At 33.9% G+C, this 18,146-nt stretch overlaps 3 protein-coding genes across 3 annotated transcripts; 2 read left to right on the forward strand and 1 right to left on the reverse strand.

Annotated features, from left to right (window-relative positions):
* The first annotated feature begins 1,978 nt into the window (after positions 1-1,978).
* LOC11437238 (CBS domain-containing protein CBSCBSPB3) lies at positions 1,979-10,720 on the forward strand. Its single transcript, XM_024773475.2, has 14 exons — positions 1,979-2,257; positions 2,377-2,545; positions 2,662-2,794; positions 6,209-6,379; positions 7,640-7,718; positions 7,954-8,073; positions 8,549-8,615; positions 8,763-8,868; positions 8,943-9,001; positions 9,301-9,407; positions 9,502-9,632; positions 9,739-9,818; positions 9,899-9,988; positions 10,098-10,720. Exons 1-14 carry the CDS (start codon positions 2,136-2,138, stop codon positions 10,266-10,268), a joined length of 1,605 nt encoding a protein of 534 aa, XP_024629243.1. The 5' UTR covers positions 1,979-2,135; the 3' UTR covers positions 10,269-10,720.
* Positions 10,721-12,261: 1,541 nt separating this feature from the next.
* LOC11427600 (uncharacterized protein At4g08330, chloroplastic) lies at positions 12,262-13,125 on the forward strand. The gene is made up of 2 exons (XM_003630317.4): positions 12,262-12,436; positions 12,531-13,125. The coding sequence occupies exons 1-2, from the start codon at positions 12,351-12,353 to the stop codon at positions 12,895-12,897; spliced, it is 453 nt and encodes a 150-aa protein (XP_003630365.1). The 5' UTR covers positions 12,262-12,350; the 3' UTR covers positions 12,898-13,125.
* A 645-nt stretch (positions 13,126-13,770) lies between these two features.
* On the reverse strand, positions 13,771-18,146 carry LOC11437239 (uncharacterized). Its single transcript, XM_003630318.4, has 10 exons — positions 17,626-18,146; positions 17,329-17,449; positions 16,937-17,022; positions 16,418-16,835; positions 16,223-16,323; positions 16,034-16,100; positions 15,589-15,816; positions 14,900-15,358; positions 14,646-14,718; positions 13,771-14,497 (listed from the first exon to the last, which is right to left on the reverse strand). The coding sequence occupies exons 1-10, from the start codon at positions 18,048-18,050 to the stop codon at positions 14,247-14,249; spliced, it is 2,229 nt and encodes a 742-aa protein (XP_003630366.3). The 5' UTR covers positions 18,051-18,146; the 3' UTR covers positions 13,771-14,246.

The raw sequence follows: 18,146 nt of genomic DNA on the forward strand, positions 1-18,146 counted from the left end.
AGTCAATTTCCCATCTGAAATTGTAAGTTTCGTCAATTATCCTTCTGAAATTAACAAAACTTCAATTACCCTCCTGAAATTGCATAACGTTAATCAATTTACCCCTCCGTCAAATTTTTCTGTTAACTGTTTACGGTTATGATCAAACACCCCCCTGAAATTTTGCACTTATGTGCAAAATACCCCATAAACTTAAAAATTTGGTTTTTTTTCTTACCAAAAATCATACATTTAGTTCTTCAAGTAGTATATTGTACCTATTGTCATAAAAATTCTATTCACAAGAAAATGAATGAATATATGCCAAAGAAATCATGATTTTGTCATGTGCAGTCTTTTCATTCATATTTCATATTTATCAACAAGGAGCAAGATAATTTTTTTATAAAGAAGGTAAAACTAAAAACCAAACATTAAAAAGATATCAAGCTGTTGAAATAAACCAAGACACAGCAGAAAATTGATATCTATCACATAACTTTGTAGTACAATGTGATATACCGGCTTCATGCAGAAGGTCTATGACATAATCTATTTAACATGCTGCAGCTAATAGATATGACATTTTCTGCATTATAAAAATTATATCATTAATTAAGCTGCAAATTCACAAACCTAAGCCTTGTTTCTTCTTCCTTCTGTAGATATTAAACTATGAATTTTCTTTATGGACACACAATTATCAAAGATTTGTGTACTTTATGACTGCATACTCTAACATAATTACCAACTTGTGTAAAAAAAAGTCTTCTATATATGTATATATTTAAAACACATGAGAGTAACATACCTTCCATAAATATTTATATGACCAATAGCTGCATAAACATACTGCCTTTAATATCTTTTGAGTCAAGGATTAAAAAAAATATAAATTTTCAAGTTTAGGGGACATTTAGCACATAAGTGCAAAATTTTAGGGGGGTATTTGATCATAACCGCAAACGGTTAACAGAAAAATTTGACGGAGGGGGTAAATTGATTAATGTTATGCAATTTCAGAAGAGTAATTGAAATTTTGTTAATTTAAAGGGATAATTGACGAAATCTACGATTTTAGGAGGAAATTGACTATTTACTCATTGAATAATTGATATATTTCATTTATAATTTTTCTAATTATAAACCTACATTACTTTGTTTTCTAAAAAAAAAACAAACAACTTTTCCTCTAATAAGAAGAAATCCATCCACAAAGTTGGGGTCCATGTCCCGACAATCGGACACATACAACAAATAGAGTTGTCAAAAATGGGCTGGTCCATCGGCCCATATTTTTGGGCCGGGCCTAAAAAACCAACAAAAAATGCATTCGGGCTTTTTCGGCCCAAGCCCATTTGGGCCATACAAAAGTTGGGCCGGGCCGGACTGGCCCATTAGCCCATATTTAATTTTATTTTTGTTAAAAAAAACATATTTTTTAAAAAAATTATCAACTAATTTAAAATTTATTAACAAAAATGTATTTAAATAAATAAACTTAATAAATATGGATGAATTTAACTTACAGTTTTAAAATTTTAAAGTTTATAAATTATTAATTCGATTTAATTGAAAGAATAATCTAGAGTTTAATTATTATTCAATATTAATGTAAAAATTATTTATATTTTTATGTCCATCCAATCATATTTTAGCAAAAAAATAATGGTGAGTAACTAATACATAAGAAAATACATAAAAAAAAGTAAATAAATTTTAAAAATAAAACATAAACGGGGCCAGACCGGACTGGGCCATTTGACACCTCTAACAACAAACCACAACTCAAAAATCATTTCTATTTTTACAAGCAAAACAAAATTCAAATCATATCCAATATACTCACTCATTTTGTTTCAAAATTTAGCTTCACCTTTTTCTTTTTAATTTCTCAACAAAAAACAAAATGAAAATTGGTGCAAAATGATTCTCTGATCTGACTGAGATATGATAAAAAAGATAATAATAATAATAATTTAAAAAGATATAAAATATCGTAATTAATGAAAACTAAAAAGGAAGAAGAAAAGAGAAGAGAGAGGAGAAAGAGTTTGATGGTGGTGGCTGGTGGAGGAAGAAAGACAGAAACAGAAAAAGAAGAACACTAACCTCTGTCTCTGTCTCTGTCTCTCTCTGTTTAAAGGAAAAAAAACATGAACGGTCTAACGAGGAGGAACAGTGGGACCCACAGAAAACCTCCTTCTATGTCCAAAAAATTTGAAAATGGAATCCACAGCGAACCTTCCAGCAAACCTTCTTCTCCTCCTTCCCTTGAGTAATTCTCTTTTATTTATTTATTTTATTTAGTTTTATTGAATCTAGAGTTTTTAATTATGATTGTAATATTGTTGATTTATTATAATTATGTTTGTTATTGTTAATGAAATGATTTAGGTCTGATGGAGGTGAAAGGACGGTTAAGAAGCTACGGTTATCCAAAGCCCTAACTATATCCGAGGGGACATCAGTTTCAGATGCATGTCGCAGAATGGCCGCGCGGCGTGTCGATGCTGTTTTGTTGACTGATGCCAATGCTTTGTTATCTGGAATTATGACTGACAAGGTTTGTCAATTTTCTATGTGAATGTATGTGTGTTCATTGAGTGTGTGTGTGTGTGGATATTGTATTTGAGATGTAATGTGTAATGCAAGGATGTGTATCGTGTATCTTGTGTTTAGGATATTGCTACTAGAGTTATTGCCGAGGGTTTGCGACCGGATCAGACAATGGTGGCAAAAGTAATGACTCGGAATCCTTTATTTGTGACATCGGATACGTTGGCTATTGATGCTCTTCAAAAGATGGTACAAGGTTAGCTTCATTCCTAGTGTTAATACTTAATATCATTGTTATTATTGGGAACTAGGATGTCATGTATTATAATCGTCCCGTCAGAGTTCTAAGTAGTTTTTCGCTTGGATGATGCTATGTTAAGCATTTTTTGCCAATCGTAATTTTATACATTTTGTGAACATTTTATTCTGATTTTCTTGTATGTGTTCTTGGGTTGATGCTCATGCTTCATTATGATTATGATATTTCTGATATGACAGGATATAGAGGATGTGGATTAAATTAGATTTTCTTTTTCTTTTTCTGTTAAATAATTTGTTTGCATTTAGTTCGTTGTTACTATACTATCGTACAAGAACGATGCATGATTAAAGAAATAATCACTGACCATTATAATCATATATCATGGTTTCCACACAGCCTGCGATCTAGCAATAGAGTTATTTGAACTGTAGCACCGAATACCGATAATAGTTTGGTAATTTATTTTAGATGCCTTTAGAAAGTATGCTGGGGGTGACAAGATCTCTTTGTGTGGATTGGGTTGCTGGACCTATCTTCTTTAATAAGAATAGACTCCCGTAAGGAGACTTGTTATTACAGTGAGAGCATATTTGTTTTTTCTGCGATATCTTGTAGGAGCCAGCAATGTCTAGTGTGTTCCAAGTTGATCTAGTCGGTAGAAAACTATTATAAATTACAACAACTGAATGTAGAAAAATATTGTAATTGTTTGGCATATCATAGTAAAAAAGATATATTGTCAATGAGTTTCTCAGGCAGACCCGTTATCACTTATGTTATTGAAACATCGGTGATTTGAGCTTGATCCAATGATTTTAGGAACACTGTAATGATTTAAGATAGATCCAATAGAATAGGCCCAAGTTACATTAGAGGTGAGTCATCATGTTCTAGAAGGATCTTGAGAGATCCATTATGGTGAGTAATTGGTTAAGTTGTTAGAATGCAAAAGCTATAAATAAGGGAATGATCATTGTAATCATTATAAAAAAGTTAAGTTGTTAGAATGCAAGGCTATGGATAAGGGAATGATCATTGTAATCATTATAAAAAAAAATGAATGAAGTTAATGTTTAGATTAGTTAGTTATAGCTTTTAGTCTCTTTTAGAATATTATCTCTCTCTCATCCCCGTGAGCTTAGCTCAGTTGGTAGAGATATTGCATTTTATATTCAGGGGTCGGGATTCGAACCCTGGACACTCCACTTCTCCACAATTAAATTGTGTGAGCTCTAGCCACTAGGCTACTTGACCAAAAAAAAAAGAAAAGAATATTATCTCTCTCATTTACGAACAACCAAAAAGTTGTTCATAACAAACACTTTAATCATATTCTTTCAGTGTCCTATCTCAGGGGGGTGAGTGTGTTTTGTTCACTTACCTCCGTTTTAAAGGCATATGCTTGGAGCACAGTTTAGTTATAGCTTTTAGTCTCTTTTAGAATATTATCTCTCTCATTTACGAACGACCAAAAAGTTGTTCATAACAAACACTTTAATCATATTCTTTCAGTGTCCTATCTCAGGGGGTGAGTGTGTTTTGTTCACTTACCTCCATTTGAAAGGCATAAGCTTGGAGCACAGTCTGTTCAGTGTGCATTTATGGGGACTAACTCATCCTTACAAATTACAAAACCGGCTTATAAGGTGAGGAGTGCTTCCTCTTTATAAACTCTTCTCTAGAATCCTATCCATCTGATGTGGGACTAAATCCACTGAGTGTTGGCTGCTAACACACCCCCTCACGCTTCAGCCTGGCCCAATGGGCCTAGCGTGGATGAGGCAGGAAGCCCAACGATAGATGTGGCATAGGCTCTGATACCATGTCACGAATTATGGGACCTAACTCATCCTTACAAAACCGGCTTATAAGGTGAGGAGTGCCTCCTCTTTATAAACTACTCTTCTCAAAAATCCTATCTATCTGTTGTGGGACTAAATCCATTGAGTGTTGGCTGCTAACACAATAATAGGTAGGGTGGTTGGACTTTGCCCTCTTTTTTCACCTAAAAAGAAAGAAATAATAGGTATGGTGATAATTGATAGTGTCGTGTCGTCACCTCGGGGCTTGAACTAGTAACTATCTGTAGTGTTCAATTTGATGAATTAAAAGCAATTAGTTGTTCATTGTCTTATTGTCTGTTCTTTGGTTTTTCTTGGTTCTATATCCATGGTTTTATTGATTTTGTTTGCGTGCAATGTGGCTGTTGTATGTCTTCGCTCTTTGTTACATGAGACTTTATGAGATGTGCTGTCTCGGAAAAATATTATTTTCATTTTTAGCTATTTTTGCTTGTTTTCCATTCCATGTTATTGCCCTCAAAATAAAAAAAATGGCATCTGATTCTGATTTGAAACAAAACTTGTACCTTTCTGGTATTTAAAGGCTAAAGCTATGGCTTACTCCAAGTGAAGGATCCAAAAATTTCAAATGGTGGGGGAAAGATTATACACTGTAATTTTTTTATTTTTTATTTAAAAAAAGATCAATGCATGAGCGATAATAATCATAACATAATTATTACAAAGCAAACATTTAGAGACTACTACAATTATGCTATTTGATATCTCAAAAATTGAAGACATCTATATATTTATGATTTAATATCATCTACGTGTCTTTATATTTTAAAATTATGGTATACTTTTTCATTTTCAACACTATCAAATACATTTTTGTAAGTACATGACAAAATAATCATTCAATCATTTATCTCCCATACCATTGTGTATTTGATTTTTCACAAATAAAATTTTCATTAGTTTTTATGTGGGAACAATACCTAATTTTTAATATAAATAAAGTAAAACTATTCAATACCATACAACAAAATAATTAAGTAAGTGGGGGCACAAGCCCCCAATGCCCGTGCCTGCTTACTCCCTCCACCTTCAACGAGCGACACATTTGCAAAAAAAAAAAAAGTCAAGAACTGAATGTGACTCAATTTTCAACGTAACATTAATTAATTTTTTCCGACTGTACCCTCTAATTAATACTACATGCACACTCTCAATTCAATATCTGCCACCTTACATTTATTGCAATGATGAACACACCATTACTTGAGAAGGTTAATTTGTTCCTTTCTTTCATTTATAGTTTTTTTTCTTCTTAAAACTTGTCAAATGAAGAAATGCGTCATTCTCTTTCATTCTAGGACGGAGGGAGTATTTATTTGACAATATGTGTGTGATACCTTATTCTGTTACTTCTCTGTCACATTATACCTTGCACCTTTGACCTGTTTCTTACTATGTCTGTTTCTTTAAATAATGATGCCTGATGGTGCAAGAATTGGGAAATGTTTCTACTAGATTCCATGTTTGCATCTTGTAAAGATGTCTACCCTATAAAGTATTCCATTAAGTGAGTTATAATCTTTTTTTTTCTTCCTCCAACGGATAGGTAAATTCAGGCACCTGCCTGTTGTGGAAAATGGTGAAGTCATTGCCATACTGGATATTACCAAATGTCTTTATGATGCCATATCAAGGATGGAGAAGGCTGCTGAGCAGGGGAGTGCAATTGCAGCTGCAGTTGAAGGCGCAGAACGCCAGCGGGGTAGCAATGCATCTGGTCAGTTAACAATTATATTTTCATACAAGTATGACAGTTTTAAACCACCGATTGTAGTTGAATTTGTAAATTGCATCCACATATAAACATATCTTTTTAATGTTTATTATACATTATATATATATATATATCACTGTTGTGAATTCCACTTTTTAGTTATAACTTTGCTAAAAGACACCTTCATAAAAGGTGTCTTCTAGCAAAACCCTATATATATATATATATATCTATCACTGTTGAATTCTGCTGCAGTTTGGTTTTTAATATCTAAATCCTATCATTTAGTATACTCTTAAGTTGACTTGACTGTTTCTACAATCAAAATTTTAATCAAAAAGCGTATGGAGAGTAAATACTGTACGAACCCTCTATTTGGCCAATCAATCACTTGAGGTTAATTATTCCTTAAACTTGGTATTATGTTTTCTGGGCATTCCTCAAATGTGATCTGTGATTTTCTTATAAAAAGTTCTTAATTTATATTGTTGCTCTGAGGACATGATTTATTTATTTTTATCTAAAATGGACTGGGCAACGGGTTCTCAGTATACTATACTTTGATTGCATACTTTAGTGCTTAACTGTAAAGGTTTTATCTGCAAATAGTAAGCCGAGTAGATATGTGAATGGAGAATCAAACACTATTAAGATAATTGCATTGAAACTCTGCCAGTTTAGGAATTAAGATTAAACATGTACCTTTTAACGTATGCAGTTATACTTTTTGTTTCTTATTTTTAAAACTGATTTGAATGGTTTATACCTTTTGGAAATTCTGCCTCTATTGCGGTCCGCCCCTAGCCGCCTAATTGCGGCATTTGGGTGCCTTCATTGCAGTCTCCAACACCTTCATTGTGTTGGTGTGAAGGGGTGGATATAGTCCAGCATTGCTTAGAGATATGGCCTGTCTAGTGTTTATAAAGCATGGGCAGCCCTCACCTTACAAACCAGTTTTGTAAGGATGATTTAGGCCTAATGTAAAATCTGATAATACTTTGTTTCTTATCTTCACAATTGATTTATTGAGTTTATACTTTATGTTTGTCTTTAAATTGATTTGAGTAGTTTCCATATATTTAAATGTTGTTAGCCAATCCCAGTTAGTGGCATTAGATTTGACTTTTTTTTTACTGGTCCTCCTTCTGTAAATTTTCAAGTTCTATATCCTTGATTTATCAATATTTAGAAGTGCTTGACATATGTTTCCTTCATATTGTAATGATGCTAATATTTTGTTTAAATTGTTCCCATCTTTGTCAGCTCCAAATGCTTTGTTAGACACATTGAGAGAGAGAATATTCAGGCCTTCCTTGTCAACCCTAATCAGCGAAAATACGAAGTAATTTCCGCATTGTATTTTGTTGTGTACTCCCTCCGGAATGAAATATAAGCAAAAATAACAGTCGAAAAGTTGATGTATCTGGACTAAATTTTTAACCACATACATTGACCTTTCAACTAGCACTTTTGCTTATATTTCATTTCGGAGGAAGTATGTATGCATGTATTGCCACATGATGCTTATACTGTCAGATATAATTGTTTTACAAAGTTCTGTAGCTTTATGTTTCTAGGGTTGCTATTGCATCAGCAGCAGATCCCGTATATGTAGCTGCAAAAAAGATGCGGGAGTTGCGTGTTAATTCAGCTGTTATCGTGTCTTTGTCAGGAACCAAGATTCAGGGCATACTCACGTAAGATTCTTTTCAGAGGCTTCATGACCTATTAGAATTCCCATTATATGGAATAGCATAAATGATTGTATGTTTTCTTCGATCATATTTCCCTTTAATGATATTGAAATTGGGCTACGAACCCCTCTTTTTGTACATTAGAGAATAGAGCACTGCTGAATTTCAAGGGCCTGCAGGTCTCAAACGCCCCAAAACGGCAAACCCTTTCCGAATTCACACCTACTTAATCCTAGCCCTTCTCTCTTTCTTTTATTCCATCATTTTCCTTCCTTACCTTATAATAAATCCCCTTCCTGATTTCCCTCGCATCTTGCCAAGTGGATTGGAGGTTACATTGCCGTTCAACGCTGATGTTCTTATTTTCTCCCTTAATTTTTCACGCGATCCAACTCAATGCTGGCACTCTATCCCTTCCTTCCTATCTTGCTCCATTGTCGTAGTATGATGCCTAACATTCTATACATCTTTCATGCAGTTCAAAGGACATACTTATGCGTGTTGTGGCTCAAAATCTCTCCCCCGAGTTGACTCTAGTGGAAAAGGTTAAGATTTTATATTTTTGAAGTAACATAAGTGGAAAGAAGGTTATTTTAATGTGTGACGCTATTTCTTCTGTTTTGTTGCCTTGTTTTTGCTTGATATTGAGAACTAGATTGATTTTCTTCTTGATTCTTCCCTTTCTCACTTAGGTAATGACTCCAAACCCAGATTGTGCAACACTAGATACAACAATACTTGATGCACTTCATATGATGCACGATGGGAAATTCTTACATCTTCCTGTGGTAGACAGACGTGAGCTTTGCTTTCCTAAATTTGTTGGCAGATTCTAAATTCATACTTTGCACTGACTATTATTGTTTCTGCAGATGGATATGTTGCTGCTTGCGTTGATGTTTTGCAGATAACTCATGCGGCAATTTCCCTGGTAAACTTCATGCTTGAGATACATATAAATTATAGATAGCATTCTGTAGACTAGTTAGAATGGGATAAAACATAACACGAAGTGTTATGTATTATGTATTGTGCATTTGGAAGTGTTCAACGGATCAGCTCAACTGTCCTCATAACATTCCTCCTTGCATCTTCATTATTTGCAATCGTTGTGGTGTCCACTTTTTATAAAATTGAAGTTTATATTATCTTGCGTAGAAAGAGTCATGTACCTCTTTCTAGTAAAAGTTGATACAGATTCCAATTTCTGATTACTAAGATGTACCTTAGGTTGAGAGTAGCTCTGGAGCTGTTAATGATGTGGCAAATACAATTATGCAAAAATTTTGGGACTCAGCTTTTGCTCTAGAGCCACCCGAAGATTCTGATTCTCATAGGTACGCTGGTTGCACAAATGTTTAAACATGAAATTTTTTCTTTTTTTCTTTTCTTTCTGATCTGTGGATCAGCCTCTACAATGTTTTATTGCAGCGAAGTTTCAGCGCTCATGACCTCTGATGGAGCAGATACAACAAAGTCTGCATATCACTCTATGGGTTTTGGAAATTCATTTCCTTTCAAATTTGAGGATCTCAATGGTCGTGTGCACCGATTCAACTGTGGTAACTATCCCGGGGGGAAATTCGGAAGACTTGGTCTAATTTTTTCTGTCTTGTTTGTTTGATTCTTATAAGAACTTACAGTTATTTATGTTGCTGTTTTTCATAGGTACTGAACATCTAGATGAGCTAGTATCTGCAGTCATGCAGAGAGTAGATATCAATGACAGAGAACGACCTGCGATTGTGGTTTGTTTTATGCTAGTGCAAATTCTTCTTTCTTATGAGTACTGCATGTCTTTATTCTAACTTTTTCCTCATTTTTACAGTACGAGGACGATGAAGGTGATAGAATTGTTCTTGGAACCGATAATGATCTTGTTTCTGCTGTCAGCTATGCTAGATCTGCAGGAGTGAAGGTGAAGATATCTGCTTCTACTAGCTTTTTCATCTGATGATAGTTGCTTCTATGGAAGTTCATTTGGATTTAATCAATTCACTCTCTCTGGTGTAATCTTTGTATTTCAGGCATTAAAGTTGTATTTGGATTTCGGCAATTCAGCCAAACCAACAACACTGCAATCTAGTACATCCACTATACAGAAATCTAGTGTTTTGTCTCGCCGCTCCAGTATTCTTGCAGGTGCTATTGTGGTAACAAGCATTGGTGTATTAGTCTACCTAAAACGTTCCAAATGATGTGTTTTGCGGTTTAAGCGGGGAAGAAGCAATAGTCACTCTGCATGAATCCCAGAGCTCTTTCGTCTTTTAAACAACTCATTGCGGCAAAGGAAATACTGGAGATACTGAAATAGGAGAGCTTCTCTAATACTTATTTTTATGTTTGGGATTAGTATTTATCCCAATGAGATGAGCCAAAGTTATCAGTTAAGATGGTAACATATTTTTTCGGTCTCTGATGTAATTGTCGACGGTAGTCCTTTCTCCTTAATCCTTCTAAACGATAGTATGTATAGATATTGTCTTGTTATTACACAATAACGAGAAATGTTGGGGTTCTGCATTTTTTGTTGATGTCAAGCTTACTTGTAAATTGATTGCAATGATGTCTTGCAAATGCTGATTTTTCATGGTAATTTACTCGAAGTGTCTTGTTGCCACGGGACAATTTCATTAGTCCTTTAATGTTACGATGATGAGTGTTACTTAGGAGCACTCTCTAATATTCTCTCTTTTGTCCCCCAAAAAAATAATATTCACTTTTTTATTGAGTAAATTCAACGTAGCTCTTAATTTATGTGAGATCCATTTTCGGAGTGAAGAACCTAATAAATTTAATTCAATAAGAAAGTCATGTTAGAAACTCTTCATGTGTTGCAAATTATGAAACAAACGTCTCATATAAATAATGTATTATCTTATAATTTTAAATATATCAAATAAACATGTCGAAGTGTACTCTAGTAATTAAAATATGGGAAATGTTAACGAATGCCCTCGGGGCATTGGTTAAGGATCTTAAATGATAACTTTTTATGAAAGTTTGTATAATCAGTGTAATGAAAATTGAAAACTTTGATATTTATAAAGAATAATTTCTTAATTTAGCATTCTTAAAGAGTGTTCCGAGGCACTCGTTAACAAACCTTTAAAATATAACAAGTTAAACTTAAACACAGATGAATGATTGAAATATTGTTTGTTAGTAGTGGTGGATTTAGGTGTGATTTGCACAAGATTTTATCTTAAATCTCATTATCAGAAAATGAGCACTATTTAATTGAGATCTCAACCATGACATTGTAAGTTAGACGAATTTATTTGTTTGTAAGCCACCAATTTCAAACAATAAAATTATTATAAACAATATACTTTCCAATTCTAATTTGATTTGGAAATATCTTTTACCACATATCTCAAACAACAGAAACTTCTTTTTAATTCTAATTTTAATTTTATTATGTGTCTATACTAGTGTGTTGATTGATGCAATTCATTTGAATGTAATGGTAGTGTATCAAGTTGGGCATCACATATGTAAGTAAAAAACATTCTTTCAAATTTAAGGAGAACGGAATATGCCCATAAAAAAAGAGAATGAAATAGTACTGGATTTGTAATATATATATTTAAAAGTGAATTAATGTAATTACATTAGTTAGAACATATACATCATAAAAAAAAAAGTAAGAACATATATATGTGTAAATTTGAAACTAGAAAATCTATATTTAATAATATTTACATTTCTCTCTTCAAAAAATATTTGTAATTTAGATATTATATTTTTTTCATGTAAAATATTTAATTTGTCTTGTGTGTAATTTTGTATATATGTAGTGTAAAATACCTTTACGGACGCATCAAATCATATTTTAGTTGATAGATATTAATTGACATGATAATTTTAAATGTTTTGAATAGTTATGTATACAAAGTTGTTTTGTACCGTCAATCCATCCACACAGTTAAACTTTTATAGTAATAGGAGTAATAATGTATATAAACCAAGTTATGCATTATGTAGACATCAAATCCGCAGTAGCTTTGGCAGGTGTTAGATTCTGGAAAACTTGTTAAAGACTACAATATTTCTAAAATCCGGATAAGATTCCTATACATCCCGGTTTCGATTCCCGGCTGCGGAATTTTTTTTCTTGAAATAAACTAATTTACATTTACTGGCACGTGCATGCATCAGATCGAAATTAATATAATATAATAATAATTCTCTCATTACCGTTACTTCCATCATCAATCTTCTTTTTCTTCTCCATTATAAACTCTCGCTGATTTTTTCTCCACTTGAAGATTATAGAAATGATGATCGACTATGAAGACATGCCTAAGTTATCTCAACTTCATCTCTCTAATTCTAATTCCTTTATCAGAGATGTAAACTACAGGTTATCTCGCTTTCTCGGTCTCTATGTAATGTTTGTGTAGATTATTATTATTTATGAATGTTTTAATTTGAATTGTGTTGTGATATTGATGCAGCTGTGGTTCGTGTGGTTATGAGCTGAACTTGAATTCAAGCAACCGCAACACAACATTGTCTCTAACTGATTCAAATTATGGAAAATCAATTAAAAAGAGGAAGAGATGTCTGATTTCCTTCTTCTCCGTCGACGAAACCAGATTCACTCAAATACAACAATTCTCATTCTCATTCTCATGGAGGATTTCTTTTTTCAATTTCCAACGGACAACAACAACCAAACTCCTCTGCCGCAACTGCAGGAATCATCTAGGTTATGCTCGCACTTTCCCTTCTCAATCTCATTCTCATTCTCATTCATGGGATGGTATCTCTGATTCTAGAATCTTCTACATCAAACTCAATGCCATACAACCTTCCTCATAAGTTAATTTCATATTTGTACGAATGTCAATTATTATGTAATGGAGAAGTAAATGTTAGTTGCTGTACTTGTTATTCAGATAGAGTTAGTTTTTTTTTTTTTTTTTTACATAACTCGGTTATAGTTCTTTAAAATTCGCTGTTTCTCATCTTTATACATACAGTTCTATCAATGTAGTTCTATATCTTTTGATCACCATGAAATTGGCATATTTGATTCTGTTTCATCCACTATTGTGTTCTACGTTTTACTTGTTCATCATATTTTGTGATTACTACTTGTGTTAAATAAATGAATTTAGATCTCACTTTCAAAAGTTAGCTGAAAGGATAAGGCATCCAAGAACTTTGACAATGTGTGACACCGATGCAATTTCAATATTTGAATATCATATTACCCTCATCCATTGAGCTAATTTTAAGGAGTGAGACCCAAGCCATCTAGAGTTGGGTTAAGTGTGACAATGTTAGAATCCGGGACACACGCTAGACGTTATGATGGATGTTAAAGTTGTATGAATCCCATACTCTCAAGGTTCAGAAGTTGTTGGATGTACCCTCATCTTATCTTATGAGCTACCTTTTGAAGTCAATTCCATGTTCTTTTTAACAACTTGATCATATTTGTGATAAGTAATAACTGTGATATTTGTCAAAACTGTAATTGGGAGGACTCCATTGTTTGGTTGGATTGAGAAATTGCTCAAAACCCCTTCATTGATTAAAGGAGAAAACTCAGAGCAACTATCAACTGAACTTTTACAAATGGAGTTTTTCTTATATACTAAGGCTAACACAATTAAATTTAATACGCTACGCGTGAGTGTGAGATAGTTAAAATTGTGTAACAAACTTCTAACAAACTCAGTAACTAAGTAAGTTTATAATTCAACAATATTCCTCATACACATTCCTGAAGCAATGTTTTATGTTTTACAAGCGAGTCATACAATTTCAGTTGTGGGATTATAGGAACATGCAAGTCCACGCAAACTGTCATAGCAATAATGATCTTTCATTCACCTTCCCTTTTTTTTTGCTCATTTATGAAATAATCTTTCGTTTCCCCTTATCATGATTATAGTTTCTCTCTGTCCAAAATGCGCCAAGTGAAAGGAAGAAAATTTACCAATAAGTACATGGCATCAGTATATATTAAAAATTATACCCACCAGCAGCCATATTTTGCCATTGAAGGGTGCTCAACGCAAAATTATAGACAATAGCAAATTTACATGTATACTGCCAAATGAACCTGCAACTTGTTACCGGCAGAACACCGTCAGGAGAATCATGTTACCATCAACACATAGTTGTACTTAAGCCAATGTATAAATATATTTATACTATCTTTACTCAACCCAATTTATGTCCAACTCTTTTAGTTCTGTATGCCACTTGTGTGTGTCTTGAGAAATATAAGGTCTAGATGCTGCATTGATCTCACTATCTACATCTGCTGATTCTCTGTGATCATTTTTCTTATCCTTGCCAAGGTTGTTGTCCTGTCTGGTTCTTTTTCTCCTTGCCTTGAGAGATAGAAGGCGAGAAACCTCATGAAGTCCACCCCACTTTTCTAGCGCTCGTGCAATATCAAAGCGGCCTGCAAGTTAATTCCATTATCAACTGCTAAGCCCAAAATTAAAATGGTAATAAGATACATATGCCATGTTGCATGCTACATCAATATCCTTGAAAGTAAGCTACGCAAACAAAATATTGAAGTTGAGAAAGGGAATATTTCAACCTACCAACTCGTTCAAATGACTTTCTACTGGGCATAAATGATGGGTCCATCCCCCAGCACCTCTGAAATCTACTTATCTGCATGAAGAAATGAATTATGTTATGATTGAACCTGTAAACAATGCTACACATGTTCTTTATCATGAATTCATATTTCATTGATGCATAACATCCATCCTTCATCATGTCATCACCAATTAACTTTAGCTTGTTATTCTGGCAAGTAGCAACTAAAAATGGAACTTCTGCAGAAGTCTACCTCGTCCTGCAAATTTTCAAGATTGTCCCAGTAACCCTTTGGTTTGCGGTATTTGTAAGCTAGAGAGAGGTTCATTATGGTTGCAATCTTTCTGAATCCACCCATGCGAGTTATAGCCTTCTCAATATCCACTCTTCCATGCAGCCGAAGCTGCTTCCTCATTGGCATAAACCCTTCCTGACCATATTCAGCAACAAATTTCAGGAGTTCAGATTTTAGGACTTCAATATCCCTCTGTAGTCCCGGAACTCTTGACCTTTGATTAGATGAGCTTTGAACATTACAATCAGAAATATCATCAGCTGAACTAGAGTTGTTATCATCTCCAGAGCCAGATAATATAATTTGTTGTCCTGAATTCGTATTTTGCTCACAAACTTCCAAAAATTGTGATGCTTTCTGGTTCTCAACGTAGTCTCTTATTGCACACAAGTTTGATGGCAGATCTTCATAAATGACCTGAAACAAAGAACTTATAACATTTCAGCCATTTAAACATGGATCGATTTACCCTCAAAAGATTGTATCCAATACCAACAAAAACAGTTATTTACTCTTTCTTTTTTAAAAAGGAGATATGGATAAATGTGTCTTGCTTCAACTTATATGGGCCAAACATTTTGAGTGAAAACAACATGAAATACTAAAGTTGATGATATTGATCAACCAAATCAAATTTATAGACAAACCTCTTCCATGATAGCTTCAGAAAGGAACGTATCTCTGCGCATTTTTGAGTCCACAGAGTACTTTAGCAGTGTGTGATGATTTCCTAGTTGCTCAAAAGTCCATTTTCCATGGAATGAGTCGAAGTCACCTTCAGCCTGTTCAAAACTAATCTCTTGTTCTAGCTGTTCACACAAATCTAACACAACACGAGCATGAAGCACCATATAAAGCAGGCCTTTACACCCTTCCTGCATATTGATTTAATCAATAAATTACATCAATCATATACAAGTTCAAACTTTTATCGGCGCTTGTGCTTAGGAGATACATATATGTATATTACTAACGGTGGATTTTGATGGTAAAACAATTGCTAGCAAGCATAATACAGTGGCAGGAAAATATACAGTTAAGAGTTAAGATTCTCTTGTTTTAACTCTGGTTCATTTTCAGATTGGTCCGTACCTGAAGAATGCGGACTTTATTGTTATCTCGTGATAAAATCTTACTGATTGCTAAATTTGGAACTATCCTGCAACAAATGTTTTTTTGTCAATTGGAGTTGAGTCAGAAAAATGAAAAATAAGACCTAGAAATCTTTTAAAGCATGCTCTTTAATATCTCTAGTGTAAAAAGGAAACACACATTACTTACTCAGGAAGAGTCTCATACGAAGACATAACATTCCATACATCACGAACAGGAGCTTTGACTGTTATGCTTGCAACGACACAACGATGAACACCTCCATTTTCCTTCACATGAAAATAATTTTTATTGGTAACTTTGACTACATCCCATTCTAAGAATTAAGGCAACCTAATAAACAATTAAGGATAGATAAGTTACCAAAAGTCCATCAAATCTGCGGAGATGAACTTCATCTACAACACAAGGCTTGTCAAGGCTACAAACTTTTCCAAATATACCCCAATTGCTGTTTAACTCACTGGAAGACGCAGGCAATGAACCGGAAATTGAAGTGTCCAAACCTTCTTTATCCTGACCAGGTGCCAATTTGTCGGTTTCACATAAAGAACCATTTATCTTTTTGACAGAAGATCCATTAACAACCAAAGAAGTTTTATGCAAGTCGTCTTCTGGCTGGGGAAGTTTCTGATTCCCCAAAAGATTCCTTTCAACTCTATATGCTAAGGCTCGGAGATTCACAGGAAGATCCGATCTGACAATCCTTTCCAAGAAAATAGCTGGGAAATTGAATCTTGGTATCACATTAACCTCATAAGATAAATTTGTTGACGATGACCTGCAAAAAGCAGAATTGAAGGATATAAAATCAAAATATAGTTTATTTATATCATTCATGGTTGCTTAGTAAGTATTAACTTTAAGAAACATAGGTTCTACCTTGTTCCAGATTTTACAGACCATTTTCCCTCAAACTTCTTAAAGTCTCCATCAACCATTGAAAAATGAAGTTCTCGATCCCATTCCTGAAGCATTAAAAAAGAATTTTGTAGTATTAAAAAGTCGAAAGTTCTCTCTCGTAGACTATTAATTCTGTTATCTGAGTTTTACTAATGTGTCATAATTTTTTCAATTTCATGTATGTTGCCTTTGTTCATACAGTTTTTAAAATTTATTTTTATACTCTCTGTGCTATACGTCATAAATTCTATCCACTCTTCTCAATGTTATCCACTTCACAGTCACACATAGAACTAATTGCTATTTTTCTAGTATGCAGTAACAAAATCATTGAAGAAAAAACAACAGCAAATGTTTAAGAATGTGCTTACAGAATTGAGTAATTCTTGAAGATCCAAAACAACACGAGCTTCAATGTGCCAATACATTGCCCTTTGAAATCCTCTTTGCTCTAACCATATCCTTCCAGGAAATGGGCAAGGAATACGCCCACTAACAAATAAGTAACTTAATCAAGTGTTTATATCATATAAGTGCTTATGTACAAGTTATTTATTTCTATAACAAAAAAAAAAAGTCAAAACATTTTCATAAGTTGTTTTGGCAAGCTATCCTGAAGAGTTTATGCCCTTATGATGAAATTGTGTTTAATTTACTTGATAGATTACCTCCAAACAAGATTTGGTATGAAATCAGCTAGATGTTCATAATCAGTTAAAGCATTCCAAACAGAGTTAATATCAGCATTGATAGAAATCTCAGCCTTAACTCTCCGTTCTCTCCAAGAAACCACTTGAAGCTCACAGTGAACCTCACGGTCACCATCTTCTTCTAGCCCATTATTCAAATTTCCACCCAAATGGCTTCTGGGTTTGCACTGTGTTGTTGAGGAGAGAGCAATGCTCTTGTGAAAGTGGCGAGGGAAAAAGAGACTCAAAGATAAAAATGATGGTTTGGAATGTAGGGAAGAGCGTAGAGAAAGTGGGTTAGCTCTTGAAGAAGAAGCTCTGCAAGCAGTGATCATTGAAGTAAGTGTGAGTGTGTGAAGACGAAGCTGAGTTGTTGTTGATGATGTTTCATGGCATGTTGGCATAGGCTACACAGTGCGAGCATTGTGGCCACTGGTTTTTGGTTTGTTGTTATCTGATTCTGATGTTGTTTACTACATTTTTGCGATTCTGAATTGGTG

The sequence above is a fragment of the Medicago truncatula genome, chromosome 8 (genome assembly GCF_003473485.1).
Source record: "Medicago truncatula cultivar Jemalong A17 chromosome 8, MtrunA17r5.0-ANR, whole genome shotgun sequence".
NCBI lineage: Eukaryota > Viridiplantae > Streptophyta > Magnoliopsida > Fabales > Fabaceae > Medicago > Medicago truncatula.